This window comes from Malaclemys terrapin, chromosome 2 (genome assembly GCF_027887155.1).
Source record: "Malaclemys terrapin pileata isolate rMalTer1 chromosome 2, rMalTer1.hap1, whole genome shotgun sequence".
Classification (NCBI taxonomy): domain Eukaryota; kingdom Metazoa; phylum Chordata; order Testudines; family Emydidae; genus Malaclemys; species Malaclemys terrapin.
In genome coordinates this window covers 224,490,556-224,506,116 of record NC_071506.1, presented here as the reverse complement: position 1 = coordinate 224,506,116, position 15,561 = coordinate 224,490,556, and the positions used below count along the sequence as shown (strand labels likewise).

Genomic DNA, 15,561 nt, shown 5'->3' with positions numbered 1-15,561 from the left:
GACTACTCGTGTACCTAAAAGCAGACATGTGCTTAAGTACCTTCCTGAATCAGGGTCAAAGTTTGCAAATGCAATTTAAGATGTTAATGCAGATTGTCTTGTTGAACAAGTGGTTATACATATGAAAGTGCACCTGTTAATTTAAAGTCTGTTTTGAGGCATCTTTGAAAACATCCAATGGGTGCTCTCAGTCAGTTACAGCAATTGCTTTTAGTTGAGAAAAAGATTCTGACTACATTATTATTGTATGCTAGATGAAACACAAAAATCTAGTATACTTTTCTTTAAACAAGAGGCTTCATTAAAAAAAATTCCCCATAACATTTAAATATAAAAAAGAATGAACAGTTGTATATAGCTTCACAGCAGCCTTTGCATTCCAGAGGCACCAGCCTATACCACCTGCATCCCCTTAAAAGTTAAAGCACTTATAAAAGGCCAATCACCAAAATAAATTTAAAAGAAATAAGGTTTTCCCTTGGGATTATGATAAACTAGAGTTTGAATTTCTGTAGCCTTTTTCTCACTTTGTGTATCACAAAGCACTTCACTAAGGGGTGAGTTAGATACTGGCATTGAAGCGACTGTAGACAAACAGAGCAGCCATTAGAAATTTAGTAACAGCTCACATATTAGAACCAGTTTTATTGAGAAAAGAAATGAACGTTGAGCATAATTCCAGGGTTATCCCCTACTCTTTTCAAAGGGTGCCATGGGGATCATTAACTTCCATCTGGACAGTTTTCCTTTAACTGTTTTTGAACACTATTTGTGAAAACACAATAGAATTGTAGAAAATAGGAAAAGATCTATTAGATCATGTAACCCATCCTCTTGCCAGTTAAATATTTTTCCCTACAGAATACTTTCTAGTGCTTTGCCCAGTCTATTTTTAAGCATATCAAGAGGATTGGCTTCTACCTCCCATCCCTCCTTTGAAAAGCATTCCATAATCTATTAAGAACATTTTTAAGAAGTTTTTCCTGGTGTATTCAGCCTACATTTTTCCTTTAAAAAAATAATGATAATATTTCTAGCCCATTATAGCTAGTTCTATTCCACTGGACCACCTCAATGATTCCCTTCTCTCCTTGTCATTTACACCTTCAAATATATGAAGATTAATACTTTCCTCTGAACACCTGTGACTTCTTGGCCAAAAAACAAAGTTCCTATTATAGCCACATTATATGTTCAACTTAAATAAATCAATCCCTCCATCCCCATTTTTCTCCCCACCCCACTTCTTTTTTAACATATTGATACAGACTTTATTTACCCATTCCCAATCTTCTAATACCTCTCCAGTTCTCCATAATATGTAAAACCAGAAAACAAAAGTCGAGTAAATTTGTTATCCAAATTCTTTTGCAGCATATTGTTCAAGCCTGTTGATATTTATACTGGAAGTTTATAAATTTTCATGTGTTCAATAACTTGCATTTTATAAATAGCTAGATTTCCAAGATTTTCAATACTTTCTGGTCGTCCAGATTGCACCTCCTTACTTCCTACTTCTTGTTAAAGACTTTAGAAATAAATAGTCAGTAATTCAGAAACTTTTAAAATAATTTATAATCTTCAATTTTAGTGGCCCAACTTTCATTCTAATATTTCTTCCTCCTTCACGCCTGCCTGCTCCACTCCCAATTCACCTGTAAATCCCCTTTATATTACCACTTACCTCTTTGATTATCAATAGCTCATTTGGCTTTCAGAATAATATCACAACATTTTGCATACCATCTTTAATATAAACAGTCACATAAAATGATTTATACTGTAGTCTGAACAACAAAAAGCAGCAGTGCAAAAAAACATTGTTCGTAGACTATATTAAAGAATTCAGCTATAACACAAACAGGAAGAGAGAAAAACAAGCAGTACAGTCAAGGAAGAAAATAGTGGACAAGACATGAAATGGAAAGGGGAGAGCAGAGGAAGGAGACAGAGAGATGGGAAAGCTCTTCCCGATGTCAGGAGCAGTACAGATTATACTGTTGCCAGCTGTACAAGGGGCAAGGTTTGTGAAGAGGGCTGGAGCATGTCCATGAGAGTTATAAAACAAGGCATAACCCCAAAAATATCAGTAGTGCAAGAAGTGGAAGTGGGCAGAGGAGCATCTTCTTCCACTTACAATAGGCTTGCCAGTGAGTAAAAGGGTTATAGATCATGACTGGAAAAAAAAATAGTTTTGAAGACGTTCCTTCTTCTGGGTATTGTTCCAAAGATCCTAATAATTAGTTTCTACTCCAAACAGAAACAAATACACACACACACACACACACCCTCTGAGGAGACAACTGAAGTGCCTCCCCGCTCCACATGCTAGAACAAAGAGAACTGTCTCTCTCATAGCAGAGATGACAAATCCAAAAATTATGGAGTTTAAAGGACCATATGTACACAGTGGCATCAGAAATAGGGCATAGGCACTCAAAAATAATTAGTTTTTAGAAAACAAAAATCCTCACATCTCTGGAAGTTTGTCTAACGAAACAAAAGACAACCAGGAGTGTTGTCAAAAACATATTGCTGAACCTTTCTCATTGCATGTACTCAGCTTTCTTTTAACTTGTGCATAATTTTGTTCTGCTTTGAGTCCTCTTAAGGTACACTCTGCTGGCCAGTTTGCTTGTATTAAGCATATCCCTAAGCCATTTATGAAGGCATCAGCTTGCACAACTACTGAACTGGTCAGCTATACTGAGGCAGAGCTGCTTCGGGTAGTGCTAACTTCACTGCAACAAAAGGCTCTTTGTTCTGGCATCCACTGATACAGCACATAATTTAGCAGTTACTGCAATGGTGCAGTCAGCTTTGCTTCACTTGGGAAAAATACATACTGGATCTTTACTACAGCTGACATTATGGCTAGTATGTTTCCATCACCTGATATAGGATTTGACCATGCTGATCTGCTGCCTTGGATACTATGATCATGCCATCCACTATAAATATTAACTTCTTCTATTTGGCAAAAGCATTATGAAGTCAAAAAGTTCAGATTTCAGGTGCTGCAGTAAGAGCACCTTAAATTGTTTAATGGTTAGTAGAAGCTGGTGGAAGGCAAAGAAAAGGGAAATCCACTACATCAGTTTTGGGATGGTTGTGGAAAAAGGAACTCTGCCCTTTTGTGACCATTTTCAGCCTGGAGATGCAAAATGAGCTGTTCCAATATATGGATGGTTTGCCCCTTCTTAATCACCAAGTTAGCATGAGAATTGTTCTATACTTCACAGCCCTTTTTAGTCAGCATCAGACCACCATCTTCCACAGATTCTCACAAGAGACATAAAAATGTCATGGCTGCAGTACGTGGTGAAGGAAAACCCATTCAAATCTCATAGTCAGACTGACAATATTTCAGACATTCCTGGAGACAGTCTTGCCTACAGCTCTGGGAAGTTAAAAACCACACAAGCTCACCGATTTTGTTTTTATATACCACCTTTAAGAGACTGCAATACCAAGTATTTTGAGTAGAACGGCTGATGGATATCTTATCCTGGATTTTTTCACTAGTCTTTAAAATAATTATATTCTTGTATGTCAAAAAAGGTTCATAACACTGATAATGAAACATACATTGCTTTTAAAATTATAAAAAATGTTACATGAACATATCAGCTGTAGTTTTAGACACAGCATAAAATATATAATATGCAAACATACTAAATTCAATATATTAAAGAAGTATTCCTGTGAGCTGCAAGACTAAAATGTTCTATGAACAGTAAAATCAGAATCCTGTAACTTCATAAAACAAACTATTTTGATTCTGTTCTGTTGTTTCGGATATACATTGAATACTTTCCTTTATATATGATGCAATGGGAGAAGAGTTTATCTGTGGCTTACTGTAGAACAATATCTACTTAGAGTTAAATCAGTATTACACCCCAAGGCTATATCTTGCCTCCACTGAAGCCAATGGGGTCAGGATTTTATCCCTGTTGTTAAGGAATAGATTTTGACACCCTGACTCATGATGAGATATCCTACCCTGCGCAAAGCCCCACTGATTTTAAAGAAAGTTAATTTTAATATGCTACATAAATAAGCTTCTTTGTGTGATAATTTGTATTTATAGGAGGCTGTTGTAAAGTTGCCAAACCAAAAATCTTTGCTGAGCCAAAACTGAGCCCAACCAAAAAAAGGATCAATTTATTATTAGTCTAATTGTAATAGACATTTATTGGTTTTCATTGTATCCTCATTTGGCATTGAATATTTATATTCATGAACTCATGTCCTGTTTTCATTCACATCAATATAGTGCTGGCAACGATGGTACAAACTTTCTCACATAGACCTGCCAACGATCCTAATCCCCAATGTAAAGTGATTGCCATCTCTAGACAGTATTAATAGTTAAATCTGAATGCAACAGTGGGAATGAAGTATTTTCCAAAGTTAGTTAATACAACACTGTAGCGGGTTTGTGTATTAATTTCCAATTAGAAAGTCCTGAATCTAGGCTACAAGTGTGTATAACAGTGATACTCAGACTGAGGCTCTCAAGCTGCAATTTGCTCTTTAATGTGTCTCCTGTGGCTCTTTGCAGCACATGATGATATTAGAACACTGTGTGATTTAATTATTAACCACTCTAAGTTATTAACCAATAAGGATGCCTTTACTATGTCATTAACCCAGGGATCTCAAACTGGAATAACCACGAGGGCCACATGAGGACTAGTACATTGGCCTGAGGGCCGCATCACTGCCACCTTTGCATATAAAGGTACAAAAGCCCCCCCCCCCTCCACCCCTTCCATGAGGCCCCACCCCTACCCCCGCCTCTTCCTACCCCTTCCCTGCCCTCATTCCAACCCCTTCCCCAAAGTCCCCACTCCAACTCTGCCCCCTCCCTGCCCCACTCCAACCCCTTCCCCAAATCCCCGCCCCGGCCCCGCCTCTTCTCCGCCTCCTCCCCTGAGCGCATGGCTCCCCGCTCCTCCCCCTCCCTCCTGGAAAGTACTAAACACTGCCAAACAGTGCCTGGAGGTAGGCAGAGGAGTGGGGACGCGGCACGCTGGGGGGAGGGGGAGGAAAGCAGCCCACAGGAAATAACTCCAGGGGGCGGGGGGGAGTCACAGGGAGCTTGGTGGGCCACAGGACATAACCCCGCGGGCCGCATGTTTGAGACCCCTGCATTAACCACTTGTAGTTGAAAATAAAATAATATTTGGTCAGTCATTCTGCTGTGAACATAATACATATAAATTCATTTTCATTTTCTCTCTCTCCAATTATACACACACACACACTCTCTCCCTGACTGCCCAATTATTATTATTATATCAACTACAATATATAGTACTATAGTAAATGAAACAATGAATTCACAGTACTGTGGCTCTTTTGGGTAATGTTGATTGCCAATGTGGCTCCTGAACCACTGAGATCTGCGTATAACTGGTGTACAACATGCCAGTTTCACACCAACCAAGAAAGGGTGTCACTACTCCAGGGAATTCTAGGTCTGTCCTGAAATAAGCCTTATAAGAGAGTAAAAAATGCAAATAAACTGTCAAATTAATGTTGAATACATATGACCTCCAGTTTGCATTTCATTTGGAACCACCAATCTCATATACTGGAGGCCAGCACTTTCTCCATGAACTCTACAGCCCAAACGATTTCCAAAAGATTATTTGGAATGTAAACATATGCTTTCACAAAACAGACAAATATTAACTTCCATTAGAAACAGCATTACTCTGGGCACAAGTGGAACCATCTGTCAACAATGCCCTGTAAATGTACAGGTACACGGATGATTGTTCATGTCTCTTGCCTGCCATCTCCAACCCCCACACCACTGCATTTCAAAACAACACAAGGCTTGTATATTTCTAGGGGAATTACTGTACTTCTGTTGGTCATTAGACCAATATTAAATAATGCAATCAAGATATACAGTAATTCCTCCTTTTATGACTTACTGCTTGATGTTATGTTTTATTACTGAATGCTTTATCTTTTTAATTCTTCTAATGCGGCACTTAACACAGAACATACCCTGCAATTGTCCATTTTCATTTGGTTTAGTGTACAGTTAATGTTATCTTTATCTACTAGAAAGCTAAATATTGATTTCCCTTCCCCTCAAAATGCTAAGTTGCTCATGATATTTTGTATTTTATTGGCATTACAAACTAAGTGAAAGAATTTTTATTCAGATAAGGCAACTATGTCTGTTATTGCTTTAACCAAATCTCCATTTTATATTCCCAAGCAACAAAAAAGCAGCCAATACAATAGTTTGAATGGACTGTTTTAAAATAAATTACCTCAATGAGTTCTGGGTAGAAAGAGAACAGGGAACACTTTCAGAAGATAACCAATCATAACAGGCAAACAATTTGTGAAATTATACCTGAAGTGGTGTAACAAAGGGAACCACATAAAAGGTCTCAATGCTGCCAAACAGATAAATACAACATACTATGTTTCAATGGTTCTCAATCTGCTTGTGGCCCAGTCAGCACACAGCTGCAGCCCATGTGACATCCTCAGGGCCAGACAGGTAGTATATATATATATATTGTGTGGATACGACCCACATTACATAGAGAGCTGCATATACGGCCCACAATGGTAAATAGGTTGAGAACCACTGCTATGTTCAGTAAAAGATGATGCAGAAACAGAAAGAAAAGAAAAAATGTGGTAGAGGGGGATATCTATTCCCAGGCTAACAATTTATCTAATTTTACAAATGGGAAACAGATATTTTGGCTGTGGAGTAAGAACCCTTCCTTCCACATCCTGTCAGCTGATATCTTCTGAGTTTTTCTACCCTCTGTTCACAGAGGCAGAGAAAAACGTTGTCCCCCAAACTCCAATTGCATGGCCAAATTCAGCCTCAATTAGATCTTGAAGGGAATGAAGCTGCGCAGAGTAGAAGCAGAATTTGCCCTTGCAGACTCTCTATCATCATGATGATACACAAACTAGAAGAACCCAATTTGAACTTCAGCTCCTAGAGCCAGTTTGCAGGACTGCCAGCTTGGAGAGGTGGGGGGGGGGGGGGAAAAGGAACATCTTTTTACTTGTAAACTGAGAAAGTTTTATCTGAAGTCAGTAAAAGATAATAAATATGAAACCACACAATGCCATTTACACAGTTATTTTTAGAGTAGAACTGCAATTAAACTCTGGATGGCCAAGAATGATTGTCCCAAATATTCAATAAAACTGTCTGGTATTTTTTGTTTTAAATTTCAAGACCGCCTTTGCTATGTTGCAGGTTGTAAAAAATTTAGACAAGAATTAGGCTTTAATAATGATCCGTTAGTGTGATTTTTTTTTTAACATCTAATTTTACCCAAGAAAATGGGAAAGACTTGTGTATTTTAAAAAGTGTCTCCTGACGCATGCAATACTAAGGTCTAGAGCATCAGCCTCCAACTTCAAGAGTATACAAATATTACATATACACATTCCAATCATTTCCAAACCAGAGACAAGAGAAAGTTTGCTACATCTCACCGTTAGCCATTATGGGATACAGTTAGTATGTTCTACATAAACACTGAAAACATTTGAAAAATCATTTAAAAAAAATTGTCCTGCCTTTCTATTTTTAAATCATTTAACTGACGCCCTAAACTTTAAGCTAACATTTCCCAAACAGGAAGTTGGGGGTTTTTTTGTTTTGTTGTTTTTGTTTTTTAAGAAGGGGTGTGTGCAAACAGTTTGCTTACTAATAGTGCTGTCCTAGGAAACTTGGGGCAAAAGAAAGGACCATAGTGCTGAGAGAAGGCTCCGTGAGTTCAGATCCAGCCTACAACCACTGCAGCAAAGTGTACAGCTAAGGCTTTAGGTAACGTCACAGACAGCTTCTTGAAGGCCAGCCGCCTTCCATCCCTACTCCTTCAGGAGACTCTAATGCTGCTGGCTGTGGAAACACTTGAAATGTACCAGGCTGCAAGATCAGGCAGAAGCCTACAAGCCCAAGCTACCTCTCTCTGCTTCAGCAGCACTCCTCTCAGCCAAGAGAGCACAACAAGTAACATGCCCCAGCCTTTAGAGAGGGCCAAACACCACACTCTGAAGCAACTGTGTGTGCCAGTGCATGTGTTAAGGTAGGCAAGCAGCCCAAGAGCAATAAAAAAAAATTAACGAAACCAAGAAAAATATATCTATACAACTGAACAAACAAAGGATAGGAGGGAAAAAGAAAAAACATTAACAAAAAGGGGTAGCAACTGTGCCAGTTTATGGCACAAAGAGTTGCTCATAGCAATAACAAGAAAGAAAAAAAAGGGCAAGGGCAAGAAATGTCTTGTTCAACATACAGGATTATATATTTAGCAAAGAGACTTACCACCAGAAACAGGGGCATCCATGAAAACAGCTCCCATTTTTTCAACTGCTTTAGCTATTTCTTTTGAAACGGCAGGGTCAATAGTACTGGAGTCTATTAACAATGAACCTTTCTTCACTTTCCTAAAAAAACAATATCAATAAATAAAATATTTGTAGCTAAGTAGAAACTGCACATGATGACATCTCTGACTGCTGTCACTGGCTAGTAAAGCCAATGCACTCCATGCAAGAAAGTGGCCACAGATACTCTTCAGAACACAATCTTAAAATCCTAGTGAGTTAGGGTTACCATACGTCCTGATTTTCCCGGACATGTCCAGCTTTTTGGTCAAATCCCTGTCCGGGAGGAAATTCCAAAAAGCCGGATATGTCCGGGAAAATAGGGAGGGGTTGTGGAGCTTGGGTCTGGGCTGGAGCCGCTGGGGCCAGAGCCGGAGCCACTGGGGCCGGCTGTGCTCGGACACCGGCCGGTGCCGCTCAGCCAGGGCCGGGGCCGGGCCACAGCCGCTCGACCGGAACCGGGGCCCGAGCCGCTGGGACCGGGGCTAGGGGTGCTCGGCCGCTGACTGGCACCGCTCACCCAGGGCCGGGGCCGGGGCGGAGCCGCTCGTCCGGAACCAGGGCCTGAGCCGGGCCGGAGCTGCTGGGACCGGGGTTGGGGGTGCTCGGCTGCCGGCCGGCACCGCTCGGCCAGGGCCCCAGGGCCCAAGCAGAGCTGGAGTCACTAGGGCCAGAGCCACTTGGCCGGAACCGGGGCCGGCGCCCCAGGGCCCGAGTCGGGCTGGAGACGCCGGGGCCAGAGCCTCTTGGCCGGGGGGCCGGACTCGGCCGCGCCTCCTCGCGCCCCCCCACCACCCCAGCCTACCTGCTGCCTGACTGCTTCAGACTTCCCGCAAACATTTGATTGGCAGGAAGCAGGGGGCGGAGCGTTCAGGGGAGGGGGTGGAGTTGGGGCGGGGACTTTGGGGAAGGGGCGGAGTTGGGGTGGGGCTGCGGCCCCATGGAGTGTCCTCCTTTTAGCATATTAAAATATGATAACCCTACAGTGAGTGAGACCTGCTAAGGTACCAACATATATACCTGTTCCTCTTGAACTTCATTATACAGGGTTATGGGTTTATTTGGGGTTTTTTGTTTGTTTGTTTGTATGTTTGGTTTGGTTGATAATCCAAAACCAGTCACTTAAAATGGACTAACAGATATACAAAACCCTTATGAACCTGAACAGAAAAAGGATGTTCTGCCTAAACCCTGCTATAACACAAAGGATCAAGACGACTTGCATTGTTTAGGTACAAATTCTATCAAACAAGATTATATATAGTTCTATATGTGGCAGACTTAAAATATGTTTATGCAATGAATAGTAGAGTACTGTATACAGGTATATAAATGCAATTCCCTTCAAACTTTTAAAGTTACATACACAATGGATCTTTTTTCCATAAGCAATTTCTTTCATATAAAAGTATCTGATGAGAATTACCTATTTCTTTCAATGTAGCAACCTCCTTTTATTTACCACCCGAACTTGCGCTAAATAAAAACTATAATTACAAGTTGTAAATCCAGCAGATTGAAATAGGTAAGAGAAATGTGAAGCAACATGGAAAAAAGTTGTGGAGTTGTTCGGTTTTTTCCTACTGGGGTCTGGTATATGTATGTAGCATGGAAAAGTTCATTTTTCATATTGCACCTTTGAAACATACATGAAGTAAAATGCAGATATTACACACAAAATATACCTTTAAATGGCAGCTATCCATATTTGGGTCAAAAATCAAATTCAGACTGCTTCTTTGCCTTCTTCCTCCCCACCCCACACGCAATTCTTGCTCAAACAACCCATAACACTCAGCTCACACAGCACATATTTCCAATTAAAAAAAGGTAATTTAAAGCTATCTATTAGGCAATAAAAACCCATTCTATGATGATATGTTGTATCCAATTTCTATTTAGAGTACAGTACAAATACATTTAATTTTATTTCTGTCTCAATGTGTTACTTCTGTATCAATGCAACATTGTTGCAAGTACACAAACACATCTTGTTGTTTAACATAAATGGTTAAATTTTGCTCTTGGATATACAGATACAAACATTTTTTGACTTCTAGCCCATACTACAACTCCAGACTCAAACATTACCCAACATATGGAGTTCTTGTCCTATTTAACAGAAGAAACAGACTAGAGAGATTACTTTGGATACAGCCTAACAAAAGCCAATTATGAAGATACTATTGGGTTACCTTCCTCCAGGTTCAGAACAAGCCCTCAAATAGGGGACTGATGGAAGTCTGTGCCACCAGACAGAATATAGACCAGAGGTTTTCAAACTGTGGGGCACACTTCTGGTGGGGGGGGGGGAGACAGGGAGATGGAGGAACATTTGTGGGGCACTAGTAGGGCCCCCCCACACACACACCAGGCTGACAGCAGGAGCCCTGGCCAGCAGCCCCCGGAGGAAACACAACTAAAAATTGTAACTCAACGGGGAGGGCTCAGCTCACAAAGTTTGAAAACCACTGATGTAAACCCACACCTCCTCTGGCAAATGGAAACTTCTGGAGTATGACTAGGACCGTTCTTAAGCTCTTGGGATCAATGCTTTCTTGGCAAGAGTGAAGAATCCTTAAAAATGGTCAAAGTCCAACCTATTATCAAAAAATTATACAAAAAAATCAACACATAATCTGGCAGTTACTGCTAGTCTCTAGCTTTCCTTTATTGAGTGAGGGAATTGAGAAGGTAGCAGGAGGGAAATTCCAGCAGCTTTTAACTGCTTTCAGGATTTTAGGTTCTCTACAGCTTGAACTCACTATCAGAGTACTCTTAGACCTACTGGCTGCCTTTGACACATGATTAAGTGCTACTTCCACCCACGGAAGGCAGCCACTGTGGAGAGAGTTATGCCCTAAACTCATCAGGTTTCACCTGAACAGGTCCCAAAGCATGGGACAACTATGCTTCTCCAAAGGTTCTAATCTACAGATTCCTTCAGGGCCCTATTCTGTCCTTCCATCTTGCCAGCAATTACGGTAATAGAATGCAGGGAGAAAAGTGTCCCACTCCTCTGCTGAACGGAGAGGGGAGCTCCCCCTCCTCTCTCTGGTTTGGGTAAGGAGTGCTCCCACACAGTTTCTCCTCCTCCTTGCCTAGTGTGGTAAGATTTCTGTCCAATCTGCCCTAACCATACACCAAATCAATATCTATTAAGAGACTCTAAGGCTAGGTCTACACTTCCACTTGGGCCCAGGTACTTGTCTATCTACTGCTAGCACATGCACCCTGTACCTGCACTGAGTGTCCACACATGCTGTGCTTGGCCAGGGTATAATTCACTGACAGGCATATACCCACATCCACGATGTCCCTTTTTGGTAAACAATGTTAGTGCTACCACTTCAGGATCTGTAACCCAGAGTCTTGTGCATCACAGGAGATACTCTGGGAAGTGCTGGTACGGTATGGCACCTTCACACGTCTGGCAATGGCAGTTCCCTCTCACCTCTGCCAAACTGCATGGAAGGCATGGAGCAAGTGTATGATGATGTGGTTCTGCTCCTGCTGGCGGGACAAATGTTCGTGCGGTGCAGTACTAGTTATTGGATGGAATGGACCCAAAACTATTTGAAACACCAAAGACAGCTGACCAAGAAACTGCATGCTTTATGCACTTAATCATTCTTAAATAACTGATTATGTTATGTAAGGTTTTGGGGGGGGTGGGCTTCCCACATTCCTTCTTCACAATGTTTTCTGAAACCGGTGCTCACAACACTTCGCTGTTACGAATGAGTACACCCCGGGTGCAAGTGGTGATTGTTTGGGGGTGAGGCAGGATGAGTCATAAAAGCACAGCTCAGTGTCAGATATCTTCAATGTTAATGTAGGTTGGTTTCTTCTGTCTGTATTGTCGCTCAAGTTATCAACAAAAGCGTAAAGACATTTCAGTTAATTTCTCTTCTGTTTTCCATTCCAGTGCTTTGGAGAGCAACAGTTATTTCACAATTTAGTTCACTGTCATGAACCCTGCTTTGGACCCATCTCCTTGTCCTTCCACTCCCCTTCAGAAAGAGGGGGAAACAGATGCAGAATATTGTGCAAGGGGGCAAACAACGATGACTCCTGGGTGGAGTTTGGGTGCTGAACACCGGCTGGGATACAGCCACCGGCTCAGGCTCATCGTTCCACTCCTGCATATTCTGGGGAATTCCCCTGCAAGGGGCTTCAGGTGCCAGTGGAGGGTGTTGTGACAGGTGTCCAGCGTGCTCCTCCCCACCACGAGAGGACAGTGGGTTGGATCCACCACATCAGCAGCATCCTGCTTGGCAGCTGGGGGAGCAGTGGGAGGTGGCAGTGCCTGTTCCTGGGGAGAAGCAGTGGTCACAGAGGCGGGCAAGCCCCGAAAGTGTTCTGCCACCAGTTCTAGCAGCTGCGTGAATTCACAATTCTGTTCTCTCTGGGCATACTCCTGTTAACTGTGGTGTGACTCCAGATCCAGGAACCAGTTCATCAGTGTCTCATCCTGCCCAAAGGCCCAATTATCCCTCACCCTAAGGAACTCAAACTGCTCCTGCTCCTTCTGTCAATGCCAATGAGCAGGTCCCCCATGGCCCTTCTTCGTCTGCTATCTCTAGGACATTGCTCCTGCCCTAACCCAGTGGAGTGGGTTGAATTATATTTGATTTCTTCTTTGAAGGAACCTAAGAAACCCGCCTACCCCCATAATATAACTGTGCTGCCAAAGGCCACAATATTGATACTTTTTAGCATCTCAGGAATGCAACTGTTAGTCTCCTTCCTTCTCAGACCACTTTTGCAGCCCATGAGGAAGGCGCTAAGTGTAATAATGGGAATATACCTGCAGTACTATTATTAAAATGCTGTAATGTTTACAGTGCATGGAGGAGCTGGTTGGGTTGAGGTTTAGTTCCTTTCCAGGGGTACATCACCACTTATTTATTTGTTCTTTAAAGGCTGGACACTATTTGGAGAACATAGTACTTTTCAAGGTGCCGAAATGAAAACAGAAAGGTGTACTTCCAGTGCTGTGGAGGGGCTCCAGCCACCTATGTCAGAGAGAAGTTTTTACTAATGGCCACCTGTCTATGTATTTATGAGTGGAGGGGTTTGGTGAGCTATGAAGGTGAACCAAGCACATTTGCCCTGTCCTTAAACCTGAAGAACCAGTTTGAATTTCAGCTGCATGAAAAATTTGTTGAATTATGCTTATAGGACAGGGAGGCAATCTGAGAGGCAATTGACCATATTCCAAGCTAGTAGACAGTTTCCAGACACAAGAGGAACAGAGAATCACTAAGAATGTTCACCCACCCCCTAGTCAACCCTGCAGCACTAGAAAGAACTGGCCCCGTGTCCAGTGAACAGCACTGAAAGGGGCAGAGAGTCACACTGCAAGTGTATTTTCTTCCCTGAACTTTCTGATTAACACTGCAAGCCTGTCACCTCTCCACTGCTAAAGGACACAGCATTGTGTTTGTGCAACTGCCAGAGAGGATCCTTCACCCACTTCCACTTCACCTGGCTCCTGCAGAGTGATTCAGCACCAGAGAGGCCAGACACCAGGGACTGGGAACGGTCATAAACATATGAAATGGTCATCAGGAGAATGGACCGCTCTGATACTCCTCGGACAACCAAAGTGTGCCCTTTCTGTTTCCAGATCTAACAAGGCCTGCACCAAGTCACCAAATACTCCCATTTCCCTTCTGCAGGCTCCCATTTGGAAAGGAAAAAGGAAAGGAAAGGGGGTAGGACAGAGGAGTGTTTTGGGGTCTTTGACCAGCCATAAGTGTCATAAAATTGTTCTTCTACCCACTCGAACCCTTTACACACACACTCTTTTTCTCTCCAGTTCACACAGCCCAGGGACTATCACTGTTCACGGTGTTGGCAGTGAAATGAAGAGGCATAGGGACTGCTCGTTAATAATCTTTTGTTATAGCTTCTGCTAAATGCATTACAGTAGTTCATAGGATTTCACTGAAATCATTGATTTACAGCTACGTCCTGCTTGGGGACCCTGTTGAGGTGGGGCAGGGAGGTGGGGCAGCTTCAGGCGTGCATCACCAGAGTAAGAGGGGAACACGGGGGTATATTGCAATTTACCAGTTTCGGGTTCTGGTTCCTGCAGCGGCACTCAGTCCTCCTCAGGCTCTTCAGGGGAAGGCTTCCTCACCCAGGTCTGCTGGGCAGAGGTACAGAATCACACACTTCTTGTCCTTCAGGTCTCCCAGGGCTTCCTCAGCAGTCCCCGTTGCCTTCTTGCCCTGCCCCTCAGTCCCATCATATGAGGCCAGCGAGTTTGAGAAGGTGGTCGTGAGTCACTTCAGGGTCTGTACTTGGAGCCCTGGGGAGCACCCAGTTTAGCTCATCATAGCATGGGCATGTGCTAGGTCCCCTCCTGGAATGATTGTTTGAGTCCATCACCCTCCGGGTACAGGAACCTCAGGTGCTTCCAGAAATCCCAGCACTGGGATGGAGTTTGGTGAATGCCCGACTCTTCCAGCATCTGTGAAATCTTCCAGTAGAGGTGTACATTCCTGCCACTTCAGCTGAAGTTGAGGAGGACAGTGTACTCTGACCACACCTTGATGAGCACACTGGTATGCTCCAGAAATCAAGTGGCAGCTCTTGGAACATGATCCACAATGGTCTGTGCTGATTAACAGAGCAGTTCACCAGAAAACTGTTCTGAAGTCCTCAGCGCTGGCTGCTACTAATGGTGGCAACAGGGGATAAGGGTCTGGCAGCAAAGGGGTCAGTGCATCGTGGGAATGGTCCTGGAGGACTATTGAGACTCATGACCTGGTACATGCCCCTTGCTCCTGTCCATACTGCACTGTAGAACATGTATGGGCCACGCCACAGCAGAGCCGTGTACATACCCACATCCCTCATGCGTGCTAGCTTTCTTGCTGAGCACTCTCCTTCAGGAACCTGCTTCAGGGCTTCAAATGTAGACAATAGGAAGGGGGGAGGGTTATGGCACAACAGTGCACATCTAACCATGTACAGTTGCAAGGGTAGATGTAGCACAGATATCCTATGGACTCTAATATCATCAATATTACACAAGCACTCTTCCTTCAACATGTGTAGAGTAAAGATTCTCCATTCAAGTTAGAATGCCTGACAAAACTGAGGGCCTGGGTGAAAATAGCTGGTTCAAGCTCAAAACAAAAACAAGAT

At 42.8% G+C, this 15,561-nt stretch overlaps 1 protein-coding gene across 1 annotated transcript in view; it reads right to left on the bottom strand.

The window, feature by feature from the left end:
- The window catches only part of HIBADH (3-hydroxyisobutyrate dehydrogenase), a 123,287-nt gene that overhangs the window by 85,073 nt on the left and 22,653 nt on the right, over positions 1-15,561 (bottom strand). Inside the window, exon 4 of the mRNA XM_054020078.1 lies at positions 8,339-8,460. Within this exon, the coding sequence (XP_053876053.1) occupies positions 8,339-8,460 (122 nt within the window). The remainder of the gene's footprint in view (positions 1-8,338; positions 8,461-15,561) is intronic.